Source organism: Gambusia affinis, linkage group LG22, assembly GCF_019740435.1.
Source record: "Gambusia affinis linkage group LG22, SWU_Gaff_1.0, whole genome shotgun sequence".
Classification (NCBI taxonomy): Eukaryota; Metazoa; Chordata; class Actinopteri; order Cyprinodontiformes; family Poeciliidae; genus Gambusia; species Gambusia affinis.
In genome coordinates, this window is record NC_057889.1 from 7,894,154 (window position 1) to 7,911,797 (window position 17,644).

The following is a 17,644-nucleotide window of genomic DNA, read 5'->3' on the forward strand; positions in this document are numbered from 1 at the left end:
CATTCTGGAGTGATTGACTTCTAATAGTTGTTTTATTCAACCAAAATGTCACGTTTGTTACCATAGATTATAATTTTCCCACAGTTTAAAAACAGTGACATCATTATTTGCTTTAAAGCAGAAAGACATTCTGCTTTGTACAGTATGTGAACACACTCTTCTAAAAAAATACATTCTATGCAGGAATGTCATTTTAAACTGTGTTGTAGGACCGAACATTATAAAACATAAACCCGCCTTAAAAAGCATCAAAACATCAGTGAGAAAATCACAAATGTTGTTTTCTAATCATTTATTTACAGTCTGATGTTCAAGAATTGGTAGAAAAATCTTAAGAGGTTATGAAATGAAGTAAAAATAAGCAGAAAATAAATTCTGACACACAATTTATTTTATGTTTATTTGTGTTATTAGAAAGCATAAGAGTGTTTCACAGCAGAGTGTTGGCATTTTGGAGGAACTGAAATCTAATCACAACATGGAACTGGTATTTTGAGTTTTTTTTTAAATTAGAAATATAGCAGATAAGTTGTTTGTTCTTTACAATGCCAACAGATAGCGGCAGTCACACAGCATCACACATCCTCCACCATACCTAACAGTAAGCATTTTACTCTTAATAAACTCACCTGAAAGTCTTTCTGAAAAGGTCAATCTGATTTGACCAAAGCACACAGTTGCAGTTAAAGTTCTAGTAAAGCTGAAGAAACCTGGTTAGGTGAGCAATGGTAGAACATAAACATGTCGTTACAGTTTTGAAGAACAATTGGCCTCTCTCTCAAATCATTTGAATACTTCAGTGAGACAGAAGCGTGTGTTAAAACTTACAGAATGGTTTGGTTATATGCAATTTACTGGAATTATTATGGCTGCCAAAATTCATTTTGGTCTTTGCTAGGGAAGATGTGGTTTATTCCCCTCTCTCTCTCTATGAGTAAATGTACTTAAAGGCTGGATTTTTCAGTTGATGCTTAGAAAAAATGTTTATTGTAAGGCTAGTTGCTTATCTCTATTAGGAAGGAAATGGTTGAGAAGAGAGTTGTATTTCTGTTTTCAAAAATAGTTACATAACAGCTATGTGATTATCTTTGAGATAGATGGAGACCGGTTATTCTGCAGCATATAATAGAGAAATAAAAAAAAATAGTGAAAAGAAGAAAGTGATTTAAAATGGGCTTTAATAGCAGAGTTTCTTGGAAATAATTTTCATTCTGTGTAGAAAACATAAACAAGATTCTCACTTCATGGTCTTCTAGTGACTGGGATTTGTTGATACAGAAAATAAAATAAGACAAAACAAACAAATTCACTCCTAGTAGATTGCCAGGAATTGAATCTAGACTGGATGATGATGAAACTAAGCGACATTAAAGTAACTGTCACACAGCATCAAAATGTCTGATCGCACTTTATTTACATCCCCATCCTGTGATTTGTCACGGCTTCTCTCCATGCTGGTCATTTTACTGTCATCTATTTGATATCGATGTTGACGCTCTGCTATCTGTCAGCTATTCACTGTGATTTCCTGCTGCTTGTGTCCACTTGTTTAATTTGGGAAGTAAAGGAACAGTAGCAGATCCTGCTCTTGGCAAATCTTTATCTATTTTCCAGAGAATATTTCTCCTTTCTGGCGGTCTTTTTCATGCAACCTTTTCACTTTTAATACAGTATCGATATTGCAGCTTTGAGTGTTGCCTAACACTGATATTCACCTGATACAATATCGGAACAAACCATGCATACTTTTATTACTGATATTTGTAGTTTGTAAAGTTTGGACTTGATCAAATGATATTACTCAAATAGAGAACAAAAATCAATGGCAATAGATTGTATCAGAGATTTTAGAGGCTGGCTGATATAATTTGATACTCGGTTTTTGGCTTATATTGGATCGATTTCTGATATCGATATTGGATGGGGAATTTCCTGCTTATCTTACTAAAACTCCTCCTCATGCCATCTAACATTTTGTTACATTAGGATTTCCCCTAAGGGTCTAAGATGCTTTGTGAATATTAATATTTTTTGAAAGGCAATTCTGTTTAAAAAGTCTTCATAATCTTATTTATGGTTTTGGTTTTGTGTGGTTTTAATTTCATTTTTTGTTTTTTTTTGGTTGTGTTTTATTCTGGACATATAAAATGTCTTCAAAGTATGTTAGTATTTGAGAAGATTATTATTATTATTATTATTATTATTATTATACCACTTCATTTCATATTAGTTTTTGATAAATTATTGATTATCACAATAATTTATGAGACAATTTATCGTCCAGATGTGACAGTTATGCTGACTGTTATATTCTTTTTTTCTACCCATTGTTTTTGTGCACATCTTCTGTCAATAAGCAGAACATTTTTTATTGTAGGTCAAACAACACGAGTCTCCAACGGCAGCTTTGTTTGTTTGCAGACGGTGCGTTTCAGAATGGCACAGCTGATGGACGGTGCCGGCAAACTGAGCTGGGTTCTCCTCAAGTCTGTGATGCGTTTCACCTTCATGTTCTTCAACAACTGTGTGGCCATCCCGTCCTACTGCTTGTACCTGCTTCTCCTCCAGCCGCTGAGAATATGGGACAGCTCTGCTTTCTGGCACATCGAAGGAGTCATGTTCAAATGGCTGCTGGCCATGGTGTCTTCGTGGGGCTGGATCGCGGGCTACACAGGTGAGGTGCTTCAATGGTACCGAGGCGGATTTGCGGGCCGCTCTCTCTGGTCTCAGTTTGTGTTCGTTCTGCTCGTGTTCCAGGTTTGTTTTTGGTAAAAAATACAAGCTTAAAGATCGAAGTCACTAGCAGGAGACGAATAGATGGCTGAATAGAAATGAGATTGATGATGAATGCTGATTTAGTCAGGTTCCTAATTATCTAAGTCATTTCATTTCACAGCAAATATTTTCATGATCAGGTGGCTGAATGTAAAGTTTTTGTTTTCAGTTGGGTGAATATCTTGAAGTGACCAGGGCAACTGTGGAGTTTGGTTGCACACAGTGGAGAGCAGAATGCTTACAAATTGCTAAGAGGGAAATATGGAGAGCAACAAAGCTCTCTGATGAATAATTTAATGGTTTCAGCATATAGAAAGCAGTAGCATTGATATATGTTCATAATTGTGTTAAAGATCTTGAGACTGATTTTAGATGACCAAAGCTCTTTTGTTGGGTGTATAAACTGTTTTGTTTTGCTCATTTCAGGTATGTGGTCCATTCACATTCTTTTTCTTCTTTGTGAAATGCCAAAAAAATTCTATTCTGAGCCAAAGGTGCTTCTAATGCAGACAGACTTTAGCTTGAGGCAAATGTCACATTATTCCAAAGGGCTAAATTGCTGATACAAAAATTCACCAATTTTAAAGAAGCAGCAAGTCTTAAAAACAGTCCTGATTAAATGTGTTTCCTGTCTCTTAAATACAAATTCTATTTTCTAGCACATTTTGATAATGCAAGCAAATGCCTCTCTTTCATGACTCAAAAGCAGAATAAAGAATTCGGAGTGGCCTAGTCAAAGTCGAAACATAAAATCTGAATTAGTTGTTGTAGCGAGACTTTACACAGGCCTTTCATAATCAAAAATCTTAAAATTAAAATACTTCTGCAAAGTATCTTCATAGTAATTTTCTTAAAATAAAAATTATAAATGCTTGATGGCAGTTGTTGCAACAAGTGTGTTTCAGATTTAGGAGGTATTATTTTTTGACAAAGCACCTGGTTTGCTGAAATGTCTTTTTATTTACTCAAGATATCTTTAAATGATTTTAAAATTTGCATAAGAAACATTTAAGTGCACCAATACATTTAAAAGCACTTTTTAAATAAACTTTAGTTGCTTGGCATGCATGGTTATTGTGTTGCTTCATGATCCACCTTTTAAAAGCTAAGTGGTGGAACTTCGTCACACTGCAGTTCTGTTCATATTTAGATTTAGAGCAACGCTGGATTGCTTGAGCGCAAATGATTCAGTTTGAATGCATGTATCGTTACTTCCTTACTGCCAAGGAAAGGAAATGATGTCGCATTGATGACACACCAGGCATCTGCAACTCCTAACGCTTACTGGAGCCTTAATGTGCTGTTGGGAAAAAAAAATTGTTTTTGAACCATTTTTTCTTCTTTTGTATCTTTCAAACAAAGTCTGGAAGTTGATCAAAGATGCAACAGTCCAGCTTTAAAGAGCGATTGCAAAATCTTTACTGATGTTGAGCAGATACAATACATTTCTGAACGGAAGAGGTGAAATACAACTATGATGAGGATTGTATTCTTACAAGATAAGGTCACATGGTTTTTTTTCACAACACAAACGTGTGATGTTTAATGTTAGACGTTGCTTAGCTGCTCTGACAGGTACCTTGTTTATGATGCTGTCAGATATAACAAAATGAACTCTAGCCAGGTGGGATAGAAAAGCAAATATTGGAGATTTAAGTTGTTGAGATTGAATAGCTTTGTTTGAAGTAAAACTTTATCTTTACCCTGACCTTATTATTGACCTAGAGTATGTATGAACATCAGACACAATCAACTAACATTTGCTTTGATTTCCTAATCAAATCATCAATGCAAGTCAACATTGAACTTCTCTTTCTTGCTTTGACATATTGATATGCAATCTGGGTGAAGCGATAGCAGTGATGTTGTGAAACTCCCTGGATTGTTAAATAGTTGAAGTTAAATCATGTTAGCTGGAGTAGCAAAACAGTAGTGCTTTGTAAATATCGGATAACTCAATCAGTGCTTAATGGTTTCTGTCAACTGTGTGCACTATACTCTGAATGTTTAATGTCAATGATTAAGCAAGGAGGTGAATGCACTTAAAGTCCTCAGTGTTTATCACTGGATGGTCCTTCAACTTTAACTTGAAACTCAACCAAGAGTTGCATCCTGTTTTCCTAATTAGACGCAAAGTGGTGGGAGAATGAGCCTACACAGGCCTCTCATGCTTCTTCTCCTGTGGGCATGCAATCAGTTGTGGGGCGTAGCTCAGCTTTCAGTGAGTTGGATGGAAAATGTAAGTCATTCATTCATGTGTAACACAACTGAGCCTAATCGGTGTTAAGACGCTTGCTTGACAGAAGGAGGACCCAACCCAAAATCCGATGCTACTATGTTTACTTTTTTTTTTAAATGAAGTTGTTCTCATGTCTTCTTCTGAGATTTTCCTTGTTGTTTCATTCAGTGGTTCTTGGTGTGGCGCCTCCACAGGTGAGGGGATAAACAAGTTTTTCACCTGGTTTGGTGACGGTGCAAACAAATGGGTCGCCAATAGAACCAAGTCTACCAGATGATCATGTGTGAAAACACCCTAAGAATAAATAACCAAACAAATTCTAAACTTTCTGAAGAGAGATGCCTAAATCGGCTGTCACTGTGCCGAGTTTAATCCAGGTAAAGCTAGTTTGTATTAGAAACTCTGTTGGACAATGAGTTGTATTTTGACTCATTTTGACCCGTTCTCAATGAAGTTGGAACTTTTATCCCCCTATCGTTCTAACGCTCCACACTGCAGTGGAGCACATGGCGTGAAGCTAGCAGAAGGAAGATTTCAGTGTATTTTGCAGGAGTGGGTGGTCTGTCAGACCTGTGAACGAAGATCAAAGCAATCACTGAGCACACAGGCATCGCACACTTGTTTTCCAGTTAGATGTTGCATCTCCCAGTCTTTGATCATACTGGTAATGATGTTTGCATTGGAAGCAGTGTAACATGGATCTTAATCTCCTTGCATACATACATTTAACCAGACTTATGATGTGTCTGCAGCCCACTCAGGCTTGTCTTTGGCCTCTCTTTATCACCTCCAGGTTTCTGGCAGAACTCAGACTAATTATTCCTTATGTATTCATTTAAACAGATCAGTGATTCATTCTTTTGGTTGATTCACCAAACCCTTTGCTGTTTTATTTACCATGTTTGTAGAAATTACTTCTTTTTTTTTTTTCCTTTTACAAGACGGTACATAAATAGTTTATAGATTTCAAAACAAGTAATCAAAGGAAACAAAACAAATCTTTACCTCAATTTACATAAAACTGAGGTGTGTATTTACATACACACTTTAAATTTGATTCGAGTGACTTTCCAGGTCTGGAGAAGTGCAGCAAAAATAAAACGGAGCAGTACTGGATAATCTCTGGCCTGTGGGTTAGGGGTTAGTGACCAAAACCGCCATGAGTAGCTGAAATGTAGGAATACTTGAGACCCGCTCAAAAACACTTATAACCACCTGTATTAGTAGTTTACACACCAAATATACCTTAACATGCATTAAAATGCACAGTGGAAACTATCTTACCAATGCTGCAGAAGTTAACTTTCGTTGTCTTCCTTATTTCTGTTCTTGGCCAATCAAAGCCAAGGAAAATGAATGGCTACTTTGGAAATTCTAGGTAATGGCGTGTCACGTAGCAATGCACCAAGATATTTCAGCCCCCCAAGCTGTATTTTCTTTCAATTAAATTGATATGTGGTCTATAGATTGACAAATTTGCAAATACTGCACAATGAATAGGCTGGGGTCCACTCTGCAAACCCCTGACTTCTTTTATTTGACTTTAAGCATAAATTAAATTAGTAAAAACACAAAAGGAAAGGTTTTTGACAACCTGTGGTATTTCTATAATAAGATGGGCTTGGGATCAATGGATACAAGATGAGTGGTCAAGCTAAAATGATGGATGTTGATCGTGACAATTTTGTGTATTTAAAAGACAAGATTAGTTTACATTTTAAAACCTGTCTTAAGTATGTTAATCTTGGCAGTTAACGTCACTAAATTAAATAGAAGCCTTCTTGTGTATTTTCTAGGCTGAACTCTTGGAGATGTGAAAACATTTTCATAACTTGCATACTGTAAATTAAAAGCTGATATAAAACCAGCCGGATCTTGAACAGGCAGCTTTCTGAGTGTCCAGTCTGGTGTGGAGAGTTGGTGAACTAAAGAAACTGAAGATGTGCTGGAACATCTCGAGATGATTGTGTAAAGAGGGATGCATTATCTAAAAAGAACACAATGGGCAACCCTGATCAGCCTCTTCTCAAGACTCTGACACAATGGGTGTTTTCAGTCAGAGGCTTAAATAGAGCTGTCGCAACCAACTGCTACAGGAAATCCTTCTTCCCCACAGCTGGACCCATTTTAAATAACTCTTTGATGAAACTTTAATAATTTACCTTAAAGATTAATGAAGTAGCTTGAACTGAGTCCAGGAAATCAGTTTTGGTGGTTGAAAACCTGACTGGCATTTTAAACCCAATTATCATCTCGGATTAATTGCTCTTTTGACCTTTACGGACCAAGGATGGTCAGACTTAATATTTCCTGGCAGTAGAAATTAAAGCACAGAGTGACTCCTCCTTCCTTGGAAGCAGCAACAGACTGTGCTTTTTATTTGTTAAAGCCTCCATACACCCACAAAGCGCTACCAGTCACTTGGCTGATCAGATCTAATCACTGGACTGCGTAGGTGGGGACAAATCGTATCTGACAGACATTTCCCTGTCGGTCCTGAATTATGTTGATCTCCCCTCCCCCCCAGAAAACCCCCAAAACAAAACAAAAAAAACTGATAATTTCTAAAGTTTGTATATTACACTAAAGATCTTTACAAATCAAATGTCCTGTTTCTAGATTCTTCTGAAATGTTTTAACTGTGCCGAGCAGCTTTGTATTCTTGCTCCAGAGGCTTCTACGTATGAAAAGTAGGCTTCAGTTGCTCGGTCAACACACTTTGATAAATGTTTCATGTGGCTTGTACATGAAAGCTTAGTGTAGGCTGATTGTAAGTCATGTCATCTTGTACAAGTGAAGGAGTGAACCACTTTAGAATAATGGCTCATGCTTAGTTGAGAGGGCGATCGCATGAATGGGAATTAACATCTCTTTTGTTCCGAGGTCCTGGTGAAGGAGGGGGGCTTAAGCGTGATGCCCTGATATTCAGAAAGTGTGCGGGGCATTTATGAGAATGAGTAGAGCATTATGTGGGAAATCTATATCTCACTGGCGTGGCGTAATTGATACAACACACAGAGCAAATGGATGGCACCGAATTGTCTATATGCAAAACAATGAAACCGAAGGTCTTGTTTGATGCCTTGACTTCAAATGATTAAAGTAGGTTTTTTTTCCTGAAGCCATTCAGAAGTGGATTTCATAACCCAAGTTTGCTTAAAGTTAAGGTGGTAAACTGATGGTTGGACATTCTCCTTTAGGATTTAATGGTAAATGGTCCACATTACTGAATGTCCAGATCAAAAGTTATATCAGAAAACAAAACTAGCCGTCTTAGAACAACAGATTTATGTTGTTAAATTGTCACTCATCCTTCAAAGCACTATTTAAAGATTGCTTGCTATATTGTTTGCTAAATTTCTGTAGATCTTCACCCATATTGAAGGTGTTGAAAGAATTAAAGCAGTTTTGTCTCCTGCTTTGGATTTAAATATTCTGTGAGGAGTTTTTTTTTTTAACACTGAATGGTTCTTAAAAAAACAGATTTTAATATTTCTTTACAAGGCCTTAGGTGTAGATGATCTTAATCCTGTCAGACATGCGGTAGATTGTTTTCCTCTTGCAATAAAAATAGTTGCCTTTAGTGACCTTTCTGTCGCAAATAAATCCAGATTCATTCTTGGCTTTGTATGTTATTTACATCAGTTGGATTGGAGGAGTTGTGCGTACTACGTTTGTCAGAAAATACTTTGAAATAATAGCAACATTTTGATAAGTCATATTTCCTGTTTCTATGTTTTAAACTGAAGTACCAGCAGTTTAAAATTCTCATTTGAAAAAAAAAACCAAAACAACCTTTTTCTGAAGTTTCAGCATGGCATTTTGTTCAATACTTGTTGGTTGATGTGTTGTTGGCAGGGTTGCTACTCAGTCTGGAAATATTTTCTAAATTCTGTCTTTTTAAGGAATAAAAATCTATTTCTTAAGAATAAAGTGATTCTTGTGGTCATTTTATTACAAATGTACAGCCTTTGGTTTTACAGGGCATGTATTTGATCGACTTGATTTTTTTTAAAGACACTGTTTATTTTTTGCTATTTTTTTGTTTGTTGCTTAATTGAATGCTCCAGAATGTACTTGAAACGTAGACTGTCAGAAGAATGAAATAGATTTTAAAAGACCCTGGTGTTAGTTACTAATTTCTGAATGGCAACAGTTTTTTGCCATTCAGATTTATTTTACTTAAGTTTTTTTACTGAACCCATGTGTGGGTTTAAAACTGGTATAGGGGATAAATAAAATGTTGAAATGCAGTTTCTGAACTTTTCTGAACCAAATACCTGTAATTACTTTTTAAGAATCTCTCAATATTTGACTAATTTTAAAGTTCATTTAACTTGCCAAAGAAAAATAATAATAAACCAGTTTGACTTAGAAGCTGGTATAATAAGAATGAACTTTAATAACCTAGTTTATGTGCTTAAGTAAGGTAACTGAGGTTTTTCATACTCACAGAATACAGATACTGAATACAAATATAGAACTGTGTAAATATACAAATATAATGCATAAACACAGTAGTGTTGATCTTTATTTGAATTGCTAGAAAATTGGAGCTTAAGTGAAACTGATTCCAGGAGAGTTGCTACCACAGTATTATAAAGTGAGGGAAATAATACAGTTCTAGTGATTATTTAAATTGAAAGTGACAAAAACTAATCAATATTTGTAAGAAATATGTAAAAACTCTTGTTTCCAGTTTGCCATAAGCCATGTAGGTCAACACAGCAAACAGGTAGAAGGAGGTGGTCTGCACACAACTATGTCCTACATTGTGTTGGTCTGTCACAGGAAAAAAAAAAACACCAACAAATACATTAAAGTTTGTACAGTAAATATTGCATCCAGCAGTATTAAAGTTTTTTATGACTGTCATCACATTCTCCACTGCTCTTTGCCAAACATTCTGGTGTTCTGTCCTATTGCCAAGGTCTGTCACAGTTTTTCTGTCAGAATGACCTCACAAAAGCATCGACAAATAGAAAGTTGGATTGTTTAAAGATTGTGAAAGATGTTTTTGAAAAATGTGGCTTAAGCTACTGCAGGGTAAGAACAAATGGGCTACTGCTGAGTACTCATCTGCTGGGATGAGTTTATCTGAACAGGGGAGCGTTGTTTCCAACAAAGTGATGTCATATAATGTTAGTACAATGATAAAAAATGTAAACTTATGAACCTATCAGAGCACACAGTGTGTCTAAGACATTATAGGTATGTTTGGGAAGTGCAGCATGATGTCCATCTCTAATCATTGTATAAAAAGGGTTATGTGGTCAACATGAAAATCTGCAAAAATCTGCATTTTTTATTTTTACTTGGCTGATTAATAGATTGGCAGAATAATAGTAGTTACAGCCCTAATTTTAGTCATCTTCTGCTTCAGTGTGGATTTAATGTTTCATTACATGTAATGTGTTGATGTCTTATCCATTATCATCCGGCGTCAACCTAATCACATCTGGTTTAGAAAAATCAAATTAGTAAACATGCAGACACAGCTAATACTGTACTATAAAAGAGAAAAACATTATTTTTAGCTAGTGCATATCCAGGAATCCTCATTTGAAAATAAAGCTTTATAGTTCAGTGGGGTTAATGACTCGATGCAGTCTGCTGTCTACCGCTGCCAAATGCTCATCAAGAAGAAGGATTGCTGTAAGCATGAGCTGGAAAAAAAACAAATTTTTAATATCGATATGGATCAGTTTAATAATGCAAAATATCTCATTTGACTTTAGTTTTAGATATGCCATCTGAAATCCAGATCTTATTGCAACAATTAATTTTCTTCCTGCAGAAACAATTGACACTTAGCTTCTTAGTAGCTGCTGCTGCATTAAAAGGAAGGACAATAAGAGCTTTGAATTCTGGTTTTCTCTGAACACAAATTGTTGGTTTTCATTAAGTTGACTCAGTTACTAAAAAACATTGACTTTGTCGGGGGAAACAATCTCTCTCTGTGACGGTTTCTCTTTATGTGGAAGATGAGGAGATGTCACGATGTGCTGTCAATTTACAAGAGGAGATAGGTGTCAAGGTCAGTGGCACAACGTTTAGCTGACCGCAGATACCGGATTAGACACCGTGCCTGCAGTGTTGCTGTCATCCTGTCGTGATAACTGTGTCATTTCTCAAAGACAATTTCCCTAATGTATTCTATCTGACAGATGACCCAACACGCTGATATCATTATGCTTCACTCTTGCAACAGTGGCATGTAGGAAGGTATGTTCTGTATGAAGTTACATTTTCTTAAGGGAACACTTCATGGACTTTGTGTTTATCTATGCTCTTCATGTCTCTGTTCTCGTGAGTGTTTGTATGTTTTACTTGGAGACAGGAGGTGAAACAAAGGCATAATGTCAATCGTGTCACCAAATGAAGAGGAACTGCTTTTCTGAAGACATAAAAAGTCCATTTGATGAAAAAATACAACAAAGTGGGGCGGAAATGATTAATTGGGATGAATCGATTATTCAGATAATTTTCAACTAATTTAGTAAATCATTAACTGGAGTATACAGACTCTAAAAAGAGGATTTGCTAAAGAACAGCACAGTCAGAGCAGTAATTAAGCCAAAATCTACACATTTTTTATTTAAGATTAAAAAAAATCTTTGCCTAGAAATATTTTCTACCCAAACTCCTCAAGTGGTATCGTTTTAACATAACCCAGTACAAATGATGTAAAAAGACAAACCTTTTGCTGTCCAATTATTAGTTAATTCAACAATCCAAACAAAACTGGCTAAATGAATGCTATGTTACTGCATTTTAATTAATAAAATATTCATTTTATTTGAAAAGTGAGTTGAATTGTTTATTCATATCCGATAAAGCATTTCTAATTCTGTATAGAAAAAATAGCAAATATGAGGTGGGCTTAAAGTTTCTTCTGAATCTTTATCTCACTACGGGCCTCCCAGACAGGAACTTCAGTCCTCCTCTGCAAATTAAGGTCTCACATTTATAACATTTGCATTACACAGCGCTAGAACTGGTCAGACCTGCCCTAATTCTTTGGATATCACCTGTACCAGCTGGAGCCTGACTGAATCTTCTCACCTCCCTCTTAATATGCAAAGCTGTTCAAGTATTTAATTTGCAATAGCAGCTTCTGAAGTTCCCCAGTGGCTTCGGTGTGGTCATCAGCTCAGCTCTTATGAGCTGTGTTTCAGTTGTTACAGCTGCCATATGTAGCCCATCAATACTCTAAAAGGAGAGAGAGGGTGTTGAACTTGGTTGTGTGCTCTGAGCAGACACCTGACAGTGTTGATCAGGAGAACTGTAGATCCCTTTCTGTTAGTGCGGATTGACACAGGGCATTGGGTATGTGTGAAGTGACTGAAAAGACTAGACTGCAGAAATACATAATAACATAGGATACATTTTTAGATAGATTAAGGGTGTTTTCACACCTGATAGTCCGGTAGACTCAGTTCGATTGGGGAATAAATTTGCAACAATTGTTAGAAATTCAGTTGCGAGGTTTTTGCTTTCACACTGCTCTGTGTCAAACAAACCAAACCCTTTTGAAAAACCTGTTTCCCCCTTTACCTGTGGTGGCGCTACACCAAGAAGCACTAAAGGATATGGCATTAAAACCTCTGAAGAAGATACTAGGCACAACTTCCTTGTTCACAAAATGTAAAGACGAATGTGGTTGGATTTTAAAAGTTGTAGGATTTTTTTTTATTTGTAAAAGCTATTTTCCATTTGTCCCACTACTGCTGGTCACTTTTTATTTTTATTTTTATAATTTTCAGTTGTATTTACACAGAATGCCTTACGCTGTAGACCACTACCTTCTTCTGGAGGGCAGGGTTTCCCCCAGAAAACTTGCTAAGCCCAGTGGTCGGGGCACCGAGGCGGTCCACCGTGTTTTTGTATTAAAATGCTAAAGAGACAGAAAAAGTGAAAATATTACTGGGTAATTAAATGTTTTGGGAAAACATCTTTAGTGAAATGCTATATAAACCCACAACTAGTCTTAAAAAAAATAATCAAAAAATATAGTTAAAATGAATATCAATTATTTGCACTTCTGTTTAAGCCAAATTAAGTCAGTGGCTCCATATAATTCTGTCCACAAATGCAAATTATTCTCACCGCTCGCTCAACGCGCACCTCTGAAAGCGCGACTACAAGTTATTCTTGCGGTTCACCTAGAGCTGCACAACCATTGCTAACGCGGTTTGTTTTAAACTCTTACCTTGATAAAGAGTTCTCCAAAGAAAATAATTTCTCACAGGAGGTTGATGTAAATATTCTTACTGGTCAGCCTTTGCCCAGTTTGAGTGTAAGAAGGCACGCATGATTGTTGCTGTGGTAAATTTAATAAAGCAGCGGTAGCACGTGAGGCAACAAGCAGAGGTGCCAGCTGTGTAATTGGTCCGCTCAATTATTAATTTTACTAAAAATAAAAACAAGCAATGCTTAGCCTGGCGGGGGGTCATACAGCATGGCGGGCCGCCAGGCTTATAATACACTGGGACCTGAATGGTCTCCGGTCTGCTTTGGTTTCACATATGCATTCAAACCGCACCAGAATTCACTTTAACCAAACCGAGACCTAGGATTTCAGGCAGACCAGAGTTTGCTTTTTTGATCGATTGCGCATTCACACCTGCCCAAACAAGTCGGACTTTCTACGCAAATGAACAAGAGTTCAATTGAAGCGGACTTAACAGGACTGGTGTGAATGCACACTAATAGAAAACCGGATTAACATTTGTCACAGCAGTTGACGCTCTGTTTCACATTTGAAGCCTTCAATCAGTGTGTGCATTTAAAAAGGCCTTACAGGAATTTGAACTGGAAAATAGCCTACTAGTGGAGGATGTTCAAAATTGATGTCATGATACCCACGATGCATTCAACCAAGGTAACCCTGAAAGCAGACCACAAGATGCCAAAGTTAGTAGTTACTGTTGATGTAAAAGAGCCTGCCTGTTCAATAAGATCAAGACTGCTCAATGTTAAATTTTATGGTTCTTTATGATTGTGTTATATCTTCAAAAATTCAATTACATTAATGCATGTTTCTGTTTTGTATTTACTAACGATTACATGACAGTTCGTAATCTTAACAGCATCAGTCAGTGACGCAGTTGCATTTTCCATTGAAGCAGGTGGCGCTGTGTTTAATGTCATTACAAAGCCATTACTGTTTGCTGTTGTCTGCTGGACGGCTGCTGTAAATGAAAGTAATAGACATTTTGTTGCATAAGAGAGAACAACTCTCCTCTTTCTACTCAGAACTTCCCAGCCGATGGTGGGAAACCCATCAGTATAAATCTGTGTGGGAGCAGCTTGTACATACAGGCAGTGCCGTTTCTCTGTCATTTTGTTTGACCCTTTTGGAAAACAGAGACTGGTGATCATAAAATGTGCACACAGATCATAAAGTGGTCAGCTGCACCTTAGTGTGTGGGTGGCTGTGGGACATTCAGGTCCACTTATGGGAATTCCTTTTTTTTGTTTGTTTTGTTGCTGCATGTCTGGATCAGTGTTTCTTATGTACTTATCCTTATGTCACCTAATCCACGGTTACAGTCTCTTGCATTTGAATGATGTTAGTTGTAAAATAAAAGCGAAATGAGTCATTTCTGCATAACCTTTTTGTCTGCTCCTGATCAGTATTGCTTTGTGGGAAGGTAAGGCCTCCATGTACCTGTGTGCTGCATGCCTCACTTGATCTGCCTGTTCTTGGCCTAGAGAGCTTCAGTTTGCAGCTATATTTTTTGGTCCCTGCTATTTTTATTTCTTTGACAGTGAACAAAGCTGCAGTTCTGCTCTCTGGTGTACGTGGATGCCTTGTGTTGATTCACAGAGGAGGGAAGCATTATTCATGCACATGCAAATAAGCCTCATGTCATGTTGCTACTACATTCTGAGCTAACGTGCAGCTTTTCCAATAGATATTCAGGGATTTCCCATTCAAACACTGTTGCTGATCAGGTTTAGACTTACAGTTTAATGACTGAATGTATAAGAAGTTATTTATATGCTTTCCCAACAACAGACTAGAATGTTAAAGTCATCCCTTGTTCCACTCAGTGGTCGCAGATAAAAAAGTGAGTATGCTACCATTTCCTGAAACCTCACTTCTCCTTCCTCATTTCCAACCACAGACCAACATGTTCTCATTCAGCATGAGTCAACGTGCATCTTCATTAATGATTCAACAAAGCAAAGAGCATAAAGTCGCCACGCACATCCATAATGCTTCTGGAGGAGTTTGTTTCAACACATTTGTCGTCAAATTGGATTATGTAGAATAGTCAGGGCGGGGCCTGCGAACCCAGGAAAGACTTCTAGGAAGAAAATAAAACTTGTAGCGCTCTTGTAAATATTACTAGAAATGCACTCGTAGAAACTTAAATGCAGCTTTTCTAAAGACTGAAAGACAGAAGAAACCGATTTACATGAACTGCTTTAAAACAGGTTTCACTTGTGTCATAAAAGCTAAAAGCTAAATTAATATAACTTTTCGGGGTTCAACGACGTCTGGAGAAGCCTGCATGGTTTTAGAAAAACAGACTACATCCTGTTCTTGCTCCTTCTGTTGAAAACATTTTTGGTGATAAGGTCCAGATTTATAAAACTTGGTTTTGCAGGAATGTACTGTGCTCATCATTCGTGCAGGGAGGATATGTATCAGCAAACATGTAGCAGGCTAGCATGTTGTCAGAATGACAGAACGAGGGCAGGTGTTGTTAGTTTAAAGCCCTATGCATGTTGACAGAGACAAGAGTGGTTTTTGCTGTGTATGTACTTAGGAAAACACACCTTTCAGAGATATTGATGAAAGGAAACACACCCATTGTTTGACTTTTCTATGTTTGAACTAAACTTGTAGTCTTTGATAAACAATTTGACGGTTTGAAGTCCTCCTTCAAACACTGAGATTGCCCTATGGTCTCATAAAACCCTGTGATCGAACATGGCTGGATTATGGAGCATTTTGCACCTGTAAAAAGGTTTCTGCACCTTCACCATTAGTTTTACCCTTTATGTAGAGAAGGAAACAGTCATGATACATTTCGGGTGAGAAATGGAGCACAGATGCAGCTGTCTTCAATGACATAAGTTCTTAAAACCCGAAATTGGTTTTTGAATTATGCAGCAACTATTTAATATTTTACTTTATAAACCCGCTGTGACACTGCCTGTGCATTTTCCTACTCCTCTTTGTTAAAAACGATGCCAGGGCTTCTCTGTAAGACACAATTTGAATTTGAACAGTAGCCTGTCTGTGCAATTTGGAGGTGTGTGTACTTCTTCTCCCCTGGGATCTCCATTTTACAAGGAGCAGAACTCGTACCGATCGCTAACTGTGTGTTTAAAAAAAACTGAAAAAACCCCCCCAAAAAGCAGGTGCAGTTCCTCACAATATAAGGTTGGTTTGAATCTTCAATTCAAACATTTTGGTTAATTTCACTAACTCAAACATTGCTGCCCTGCTTTGTATCTAAATAGTAGAATGGGAATAATGTTGTAGCAGGATATTGACTGACACTTTAGTACAAAAATGTTGAAAAATCTGGTGCTTGGAAACATACATGGATGCAGTCATGACTTGAATATATTTAGAGATGAATGACGTTCAGAAATACTGTTTCAAACTACAACATAGACTTCTTGTTAATTTTAGTAATTGATGGTGGAATGAAACGTGTGTTTTTGTGTTTTGTCTTTCAGTCACAGAGTGGGGTGATGATGTGCGGGACATCTCTGAAGAAGAAGCCATGGTCATTGTCAATCATCAGTCCACTGGGGATGTTTGCACTCTCATGATGTGCCTGCAAGACAAGGGCACGGTAAGACATTCAGGAACAGAACCGTGTCAAAGCTAAAGAGGTGTGATGTCAATATACGTAAAAAGCAGATGAGCTGCTATAATGGTGCTTCCAGCAGTTCCTTTAGCCATCATTCCTGTTACCTCAGACTCATCTTGCATTAGACTCTGAGCCACACCGGCTTTAAACTCAACGGGTTTTGTTTTTGGTAGTGGAATGAGGGTAAATTTACAAGTACAAATGTGTCTTGGATGAATGATTTTTACTGTTTTTAAAGGCTCATATAAAGTAAACAGATGACTTTCTGGGTAATTCAAAGAGCTAATTCCTGTCATAATATTTCTGCTGTTGAAGATGATTTGTTCCTTAGAGCTGTATGTCTGTGTTTTGGGAGTTTATTATGATGTAAAATAGTTTAGTACAATTCTCATAGAGGCGGCTCTTTGTCAGACGTAAGCTGGTGTTTCAGCAATTTCTTTCTGCAGTTAATTCAGTCAAATCTACCGAACCTGAAGAAGACTCGTCTTTGGATCATAGTTTAATTCATCAATTTTTTTCCTCTTTTACTTTGTTCTTTTTATATTTTAGCTCACTTTTAGTAAAAAGGTAGTATATTGATTGACTTTTCTTGTATTATTAATAAAGCGTGTAAATAGTTGTATGTGTAGCTGTTAAATTGAATTAAATACCCAAATTAAGTTTTTCTTAAAAAGTTAGACTGTCACTGACACTCATTTAAGAAATTGGCTTCTAATGGTGTTCTTCATTTGCAATTAGAAAGTTGAGTGGAAGAAAGAAGTGTCATCCCACATTAATGTAGCAGTTTAAG

General features: G+C 36.9%; 1 protein-coding gene across 2 annotated transcripts in view; it reads left to right on the forward strand.

The window, feature by feature from the left end:
- Nucleotides 1-17,644, forward strand: part of lpgat1 (lysophosphatidylglycerol acyltransferase 1) — a 52,001-nt gene that overhangs the window by 3,222 nt on the left and 31,135 nt on the right. For both annotated transcript variants that reach the window (XM_044107277.1, XM_044107278.1), the window contains exons 2-3: nucleotides 2,422-2,674; nucleotides 16,718-16,836. In XM_044107277.1, coding sequence (XP_043963212.1) covers nucleotides 2,437-2,674; nucleotides 16,718-16,836 — 357 coding nt within the window. In that variant the 5' untranslated portion in view covers nucleotides 2,422-2,436. The remainder of the gene's footprint in view (nucleotides 1-2,421; nucleotides 2,675-16,717; nucleotides 16,837-17,644) is intronic.